Here is an 8,662-nt window from a genome sequence, read left to right as displayed (position 1 = left end):
GATAAAAACTAATAAATCAGTTAGACGCCCTGTGCAGCTTATCCCAATGAAGCTGGAAAGGGCCGTCTAGGCGCTCTGCCACCATCTGAAGGAGGCTATTCGGGCTGCCGCGCAGGCGCCTCACCAAGGACGCAACGCGCTTGCGCATTATGGCATGGAAGCCGTCCGTACGTCTCTCGCAAAACATTCCCGATGCACTGCAATGGCGCGGCAGCCCCAACAGCATCCTAAAGCTATTATTATATTGGACGCGTAGGGCGCTGAGAGCCCGTAGTGTGTAGTTAATCCATAGGCTGCAAGTGTAAAACGATTGACAATACGCCTTAAAAAGGGTAACCTTAGCTTCTTTAGTACACCTTGCGAACCTACGAATCAACATATTGCTCCTTACTGCGAGCGCCCTACGCTCCCTCTCCACATCTTTGTCGTCACTCAGACTCTCCGTGACCCAGTGTCCAAGGTATTTAAACTCTTTAACGATACTAAGAGGTGTGTTGTCCAGTTTAGCCGGCGGCACGCGTGGATAATGTTTGGTACCCGCCTTAAAAACCAACATCACGCTCTTAGACGTGTTGTACTTAAGCCCGTGTGCCTTGGCATACTGTTCACAAATACTGAGCATCTTGTTGAGAGCGTTGACGGATGGGGCTAGCAGCACCATGTCGTCTGCATAACTAATGTTATTCACAAAAGTGCCATCCACAGAGCATCCTACCATGGTGCTACTGAGCTCCCTAATCAACCTGTCAACGTACAAGCTAAAGAGCCTGGGCGACGACAAGCCACCCTGTCTTACACCACATTCCAGCCTGTATGAGACTGACAGCGAATTAGCCCACCTGACAACATTTCTCTGATGGTTGTACCAGTACTTAAATAATTCAACCAACTCACTGGGTAGGTGCGCATCCTCATACAGTTTCTGCCAAAGTTTGTCGTAGCATACCAAGTCGAAGGCCTTTGACAGATCGAGGAAACATGCATACACAGGTGTTTCCCTGTCCGTGTAGTACCGCACAGTGTGTTTCAGACAGAGAACTGCTGTCTCTGTAGAAAGGCCGGCTCTAAATCCAAATTGTGCATCATGCAGAGTCAAATGTTTTTCCAGTTCCCTGTCCAACACACTGTCCAGCACCTTTGCCACAATCGTGGCCAACGAAATGGGTCTATAATTATTTATGGTAGCGACATCTCCCGTTCTATTCTTGACTATGGGCACCACCACGGTCTTCATCATGTCGTCAGGTAGGTATGTATGGCTCACGCATAAAGTGAAGAGCATGGCTAACACTCTTGGCAGATGTGCTCCGGCGTTCTGTAAGTGCTCTATACTAAGAGAATCATGTCCCGGTGACTTACCGCGTCGCATGCCCCTCAAGATTGCTGCCACATCCTTCGCTGTGATTCTCACACGAAAGCCTTCCGTTACCCGCTCCACGTGTGGCACCCCCACGCCAGCACCTAGTTCAGACTCGATTCGAAAATGGTTTCTGAAGAGTTCGGCAACCTGCAAGGGATCGCTAACACCCTCGACGCTCACTGGGAGACCAACCTTGGGATTCAGCTTGCTGGTCTGTTTCCAAAAACTAGGGAAATCCTTGTTGAAGTGGTGCGTTGCTATAATATCCATTTTAATTTGTTCAGCATTATCTTGGCACCACTTGAGTTTCCGCTTAAAGGTTTTCCTAGCTTCAACCATTACTTTGTGCAAGGCGCCAACCCTAGGCTTACCATAGGCAACCCAATTTTGAAATGCCAGTCTAGCCTCCCTATGAGCTTGTCGAACATGTTTATTCCACCCTACGACTGGCTTTCTTCGACTAGAAACCACCTTACGAGAACTCAAAATTGCTGCGTCCCTTAACGTATTTACTATATTGTCATATAACCTGTCAATTATTAGCCTATGATTTAAATTACTACAAAATATATCATTACAACTTTTAAGATCATTCGGAAATTCAATTAATTTGAGTCGATCATTACAATATTCATTAAAAAATGTCAATTGGTCAGGTGTTCTAGTCCCCCACAAAATCTTATTTTTTATATTACTCTCAATGTCGTTTTTGGTAATAATTAATTCTAAATTACATTTAATTTCTAATGGGTGATGGTCGGACCAATAAACGTCATAATGGATCTTAATATCTGACACTGTTTTCCATGCCGCTTCAGTCACTACGCAGTGATCTAACCAGCTTTTAGCTCCATTAACATCACTTAAATACGTATATGAGCCCGATCCATAACCCAATGTTTCTATATCTGCACACTTCCAACTTTGATCAACACAAAAATGTTCAAGTTCATTGCCAAATCTTCTACCAGGATGCGCATTAAAATCTCCTAGTATGAACACGGAGTCTATTTGACACTCTTCTATTACCGCGGCTATTTCACCTAAACACTCAGTAAATTCATTTAATGTATCCGCCGAGTCAGTAGGCATGTACACCGAGAACACTAAAAGAGCGCGCTCCGGTAGCACTATTTTAATAGCCGATATCCGCACACTTTTACACTGCACTACCGAAACAGATGTAAACAAGCTCTTACGCCACAACAGCGCGACGCCCCCATACGGTCTACCCCGCAGTAGCCCGGCTCCAGTGTCCACCGCCGACTTCCCGAAATTGGCAAAATCCTTATCAATATCCCCTAAAAATGACATGGTTTCAGGTGTCAGCCAAGTCTCCTGTAGCGCTATAATATCCGCATGTCTACATAACGTCCTAACACAATCAACGGAACGGGTTATAGATCTACAATTAAAACTAAGCAATTTTATTTCAGTTCGTTGTGCCGTTTTTCCTCTTTATTTGGTGCATGTCATTTACTGGTCCATTTACATTTTTAGACGCGTACATGTTCCTATCAAAATAAATAAACCGACGAAATTTTATTCCTTCAGGCCACATAGCGTTATCTAGAAATAACGATAACTTGGTGTGTGGTACAAAAACCTTGTAGGAGTCGTAGCGTTTTTGTATCTTCATATTAATTTTCTTCAGAGACACTGATTCGCCAGTCTTCTGCTTTATATAGTCCTGGATATCCTTCTCACTCGTATCTTTATGTACATTATTAATAAACAGAGGAATTCGCAAGTCTGCCGCTTTGAATTTTCCATCCATTTGTACCATAGCTTTTCCTTCGTTTCCCTTAAATAGATTCTGCCTTCTTCGCTTTTTTCTATTTACCATATGCTCCCAGTCATTTTCATTCACTTTATTCACATTTAGCTCTGTGTTGTCTGTAACGACTGCTCCCGCATACGTTTTAGATTTAGCCCATACGCTATCCTCCGGTTGGTATTGTGACGTCGGCTGATGCGCGGGCACACTTATCTCGCTCTCGCTCTCACGCTGCATCCGAGGCGGGCCGTCAGATGCATTTACTTCGCACACGGTAGACTGAGACAACACACTGGTCTCTGCATGCACAGTCATTTGGCTCTTCTCCGCTAACTCGTTTGCGCAGCGCGGTACATTATATTCGTGCTCGATACTTTTCTCTGCACTGAGGGGTAGAAGTCCTATTGGCCCGCTATTGCAACAGAAACTACTATTTGCAATTGCGGCGCCGCGTTTTCGATTGATATTTAAATCAAACGGATTTACAGCAGACGCTTGTTTTAAATTTGCTAAGTCGCTCTTTATCTGGTTTAGTTGTTGTTCATTAACATATGTGTTCTTAATGTTCTCCAAGTCGCTTTTTAACACTAGAATATCCTTTAATAACCGAGTCGCGTCGATGTGATCAAAACTAATAGGCGGTAAACGTTGCAAATCCTTTGCTACGAATATAGGCAGCTCTTCGGCATTTTCTTGCTTAAACAGTGCTATCACGTCCTGAAGATTGCGCTCTGTTTTGCCACTGTTTTTGCGCAATATCTTGCGTTGCTTCGTAGTCAACGAATCGAAAAGTAAGTCCTTCGCAGTTTCAATTTCTTTTGGTGAAAACGACGAAATCACCAACTTCTTGAGACTATCTTCACCCATCACGTCCACCTTGTTTTGTACGAACGCCAACACTTCACATATTACAATATTGCACGATTTACATTTTAATACTTGAGAGGCCATGGCCTATGACATATAGTCACCGTTACACGTCCGGTCGTTAGCGCGGTACGCACTGCACTCCCATTAATAAAGGGACACTTTTTTTTTAGGAGCGAAAATTTCCGAAAGCATATCTTTATCAAAAACTGGTGTTTCAAAACCCTTTATTGTTTTGAAAGAGCTATCCAACGACACCCCACACTATTGGATCAGAGATTTAAAAAATTGCAATTGCAGCTTTCTTGCACTAACGATCACGGAGCAAAGCCGTGGACGGACGGACAGACGGGCATGGCGAAACTACGAGTATAAGGTTTTCTAGGTGACTACGAAACCCTAAATACGTAAGGTTGAAATATACAAAAGTTAATCACGGTCCAAATCCCGGTTGATTTAAGTATTATTTAATTACCTAAAGAAATAGATTATAGTGTAAACCCTCTTGATTTGGACTCAAATTATTTATTTAGACAAATATTTTGGAGGCTTACTTTACGTCGGACAGTCTGCGAAAAAAAAGCGTATTGATATCTTTTTTTTTCGACAAAAACTTAATGTAGGCGTACAGTCAAGATCATAATCGTATGACAAGTATAATTTTGAAAATACGTTACCGTTGACAAAACACGATCGAAAAATTTTGCTACAGGATGTAACAAACAAAATGAATATAATTACGACAATCATTCATTGATAAATAATAGCGATATAGTTACGGAAAATTATTGGTTACACGAGCATAACTCAAGCTGCACCCACCATGAAATTACGTACGCTTTTGACAATTTCCATATATTTCGAAAATGTATCCGCATCAGAAAAATACGTGGCGACATGGAACTCTCTAGAAACTTGCGAGAACCCGCCCTTACCTTACAAAAAGGAAATTCCATTTGAAGTTCAAGTCGAAATATATAATAACAGCCAAGGAGTAAGTTATCTTCGAGGTCGTGCAGAATTGAAAGAAGATATTAAAGAAGATAAGAATCATGGGTCACTGTCATTTGGTTATGAAACTCAAAATGGCGTTGAGAAGATTTTTGAATTAGATAAACTAAAATGTCATAGTTTCGTAGCGAAAGCGATTTTCAATGCGTTGAGGATTCCTTTTACTAAAAAGTGCATGTTGAAAAAAGGGATATATAATATAAATAGGGTAGATATTAATAACCTGGAACATGCGATTCATGGTAACAGTGCGGGGAAGTATGGTGTGTACGTGGCAATTTTAGCGATCAATACTGAGACGCACACGATGGCTTGTTGGAAGGCAAGGATTAATGTGCAACCGGCTAAGAAATAGTACATTGTGCAACGAGGGGGGTAAGTGGAATTTTGCAGACGAGATCCGTGCATTAAAGACTCGAGTTTGCAATATTCTTACCCCCGGAGTTACACACAATGTTTTTCATCACGCTTGTGAAGAAAAAACTAAAGGAGGGTGGGCTAATGGGCCCATTTGACCAGTAAGGGCAAGCGGTATGTCACCGGATAGGTTATTCTTAGTTGTAAAACTTTAACTATGGCAGGTAGGGAAATCTTTGTGTGAAAAAAGTTATCGCCGCAAAAAGTAGTGTGAGTTGAAACGTGACTAGTACTTATATATGTAGTTTTTTTTCGATACTAAGTTCCTGTGCCGCAGATCATGGAGGCTTTGTTACTGTCGATGATTTTGTGTTAGGATACTTTAGATTTTTATTCCTTTTTTTATGTTTTATTGAGTCATTTTTTTTAAACAGAGATTTAATATGTCTCGCTATACAAAAAATAGAGTGTATAATAAAACCATTCCGATATTATGTCGCTTAATCTTATTGGTCAGTGTCCATACAATACTGCCCATCTTCCTTTTAAGCGAAATAATTCTTAAATACGGTGATATTTCAAACATTCGGCCGCCATATTGTCATTCTTTGACAGGTTAGGCATCGAAGGCACAGACCTATCCGGCATTCAGCTACAATTGAAAATTCTTTAAAAATATTTTAAACGACTATTATTGATTGATTAATTTATCAAATTAAATATTTTTTTAACAATAAATAAATAAATATTATAGGACATTATTACACAAATTGACTAAGTCCCACAGTAAGCTCAATAAGGCTTGTGTTGAGGGTACTTAGACAACGATATATATAATATATAATTATTTATAAATACTTAAATACATAGAAAACACCCATGACTCAGGAACAAATATCCATGCTCATCACACGAATAAATGCCCTTACCAGGATTTGAACCCGGGACCATCAGCTTCGTAGGCAGGCTTCGTACCCACTAGGCCAAACCGGTCGTCAACAACCAAACAAACATAAATTATAAACGTCAGTATTTTAAAAATAAAACTCATTTATACCTACTTATTTCTTATGAATTAGCGACACAATTAAAGAAAAAGCTATAACTCCCTCGGAAGTTATAGCTTTTTTTCCACAATCCATAATTCCCGCGGGAACAATACATCCTTCAGTATCCCTGCATGAAATATGATCTTTTTCGAGCAAGTGTGATGAAAACAATATGAATATTTTGTTGCGTTGTGTAGAAATTGATGTTATGGCTCTACACAATGGGCCATCAGATGGTAGTGGTATGGCGATGGGATGGCCACGGCCAGTGATGGGGCGTACGCATCTACACGTGGCCCATTCCATAATGCGTGCTCTCGACCATCGCATGGCCATCTCGCTGGTCCATCGTGTAGAGGAGCCATCAACGTCGCATGGCAAACAAGCTTAAGGCCCGTCTGATGGTAAGCAGTCTCCGTAACCTATGTACGACTGCAACTCCAGAAATGTTACATGCGTGTTGCCAACCCTAACACTATGCACCCTCGTTGAGCTCTTGAACTCTGGCAACCTTACTCACCGGCAGAAACACAACACTATAAGTAGGGTCTAGTGTTTTTTGGCTGCTGTTTTAAATCGTGTAATTTTGAATCAACATTATCATAATTTTCTGTGTATAATACTAATAAATGACATAAATAATGAGACCATCACTTGTTTGTATTCCAATCTACCAGTTTACATGCCAACTGTTATTTTACCGTATTTATTCAAGACTAAAAAAATTAGTACTCAAGCCCGTGCACGGCCGCGTGGTGGTTTCATTCGTCATTCCAGTACACTGGTGTAACACCAGAGAGCTGATAAATGCAGGCTTTAAAAGGAGGTCCATTGTTCAAAGAACCGGTCCGCATGGAGAGCAATTACATCGGCCATGATCCTCAGACCTTAAATCCATCCAGCATATCGCCGTCCACCTTAAGTGGCTTTGGGACGCGGACTACTGGCGGATCTTCCTCCAAATTGAAAGATACGTTATCTCCACATCATGCTTAAATAACACAACTGTAAACCCCCCATCTCCTCCTTTATCAGTTCCTCATTCATGAGGATCGCGACCACTTGGTTCTACAACTCCTATGATTTGTCTCCATCGGTCTCCATCTCCCGTAGCCCTCGCCGTTTGATGGAGTATGCCTGAGGTACTCTTTTAGACCATCAAATCATATAGTTGGTGGGGAACCTGAGATCTTTCACCTTCCAGTTTTCCGAGCACGATCACTTTTTCTTAACTGTCATTACCTCTACGCATAACATGGCCATATAAAAGGACTATTACCTAAGAGAATTTGAAATAGAGGTATATTGTCAAAGAAAACTTTGCAGCGACGTAACTTTACTGCCATCTTTCGACACATAAAGCCATTTGACTTTGATCCTTATTCTTTCACAGATATATGTTCAATTTGTTAAATATCAAAAAGTGGCGCCATCTAATAGATCAAAGGCCAATGGTATAGCAGTATCGTTTCGAGCGATGGCGCCATAACCTTGAGCTAGTGCCCGGTAAGATGGCGCCACTTTTTGATATTTAACGAATTGAACACATATCAGTGAAATAATAAGGATCAAAGTCAAATGGCGTTCTAAGAGTTTTAATTAAGTGTCGAAAGATGGCAGTAAATTTACGTCGCAACAAAGTTTGCTTTGATAGTACACCTATATCAAATTTTCCCTGCTATTACCTTTAAACCGTCGAGCATATCGCCGTCCACCTTAAGTGGCTTGGGGAGCCGGACCGGTGGCGGTTTCTTTCGCGGCTTCATCGACGGGTACTTTTGACCCATCGTCTTGAATTGCAGCTTGTGCGCTTCCACGAGCAGTTTCAACTCCAATCTGATATACACAAGTCATAGAAATTTATAGAAATTATCAAAACCCGTGTACAGGAAATCGCAGAGGAGCATAGGAACTTATTTGCAAGGGGATCAATTATTTCTGCAGCTTACCTGTACATGTTCTTGTACAAGCTGTATTCTGTACAGTACAATGACGCGTTCAGGGTACTGTTGCGGTTGCCGCGATACTGCAGTGCGTCGGGCATGTTCGCCGACGCGCATGTGGATGGTTTCCACGCGACGCTGCGCAAGCGCTGCGCCGCGACGCTCCGAAGGGTGCGCGACAGCCGCCACAGTCTCCTGGCCGTCGTGGCAGGGAGATGGATCAGTGCATTAATTAGGCACTGGACCTCCCAACATCTTAGTTTAGGTACTAACATAGTAATTTAAGTATAATTGTAAC

The 8,662-nt window shown here is 41.8% G+C and overlaps 1 protein-coding gene across 1 annotated transcript; it reads right to left on the bottom strand.

Moving 5' to 3' along the window:
- Positions 1-2,792: 2,792 nt before the first annotated feature.
- Positions 2,793-4,004, bottom strand: LOC133532894 (uncharacterized). The gene has a single exon (XM_061871753.1). It carries the CDS (start codon positions 4,002-4,004, stop codon positions 2,793-2,795), a length of 1,212 nt encoding a protein of 403 aa, XP_061727737.1.
- Positions 4,005-8,662: the final 4,658 nt, after the last annotated feature.

This window comes from Cydia pomonella, chromosome 28 (genome assembly GCF_033807575.1).
Source record: "Cydia pomonella isolate Wapato2018A chromosome 28, ilCydPomo1, whole genome shotgun sequence".
Lineage (NCBI taxonomy): Eukaryota > Metazoa > Arthropoda > Insecta > Lepidoptera > Tortricidae > Cydia > Cydia pomonella.
Note: the sequence above shows the minus strand (reverse complement) of the source record. Positions and strands in the feature narration are given on the sequence as shown.

Excerpts from the sequence above, each read along its gene's own strand:
- LOC133532894 (XM_061871753.1), bottom strand. The coding sequence starts at position 4,004 with ATGGGTGAAGATAGTCTCAAGAAGTTGGTGATTTCGTCGTTTTCACCA.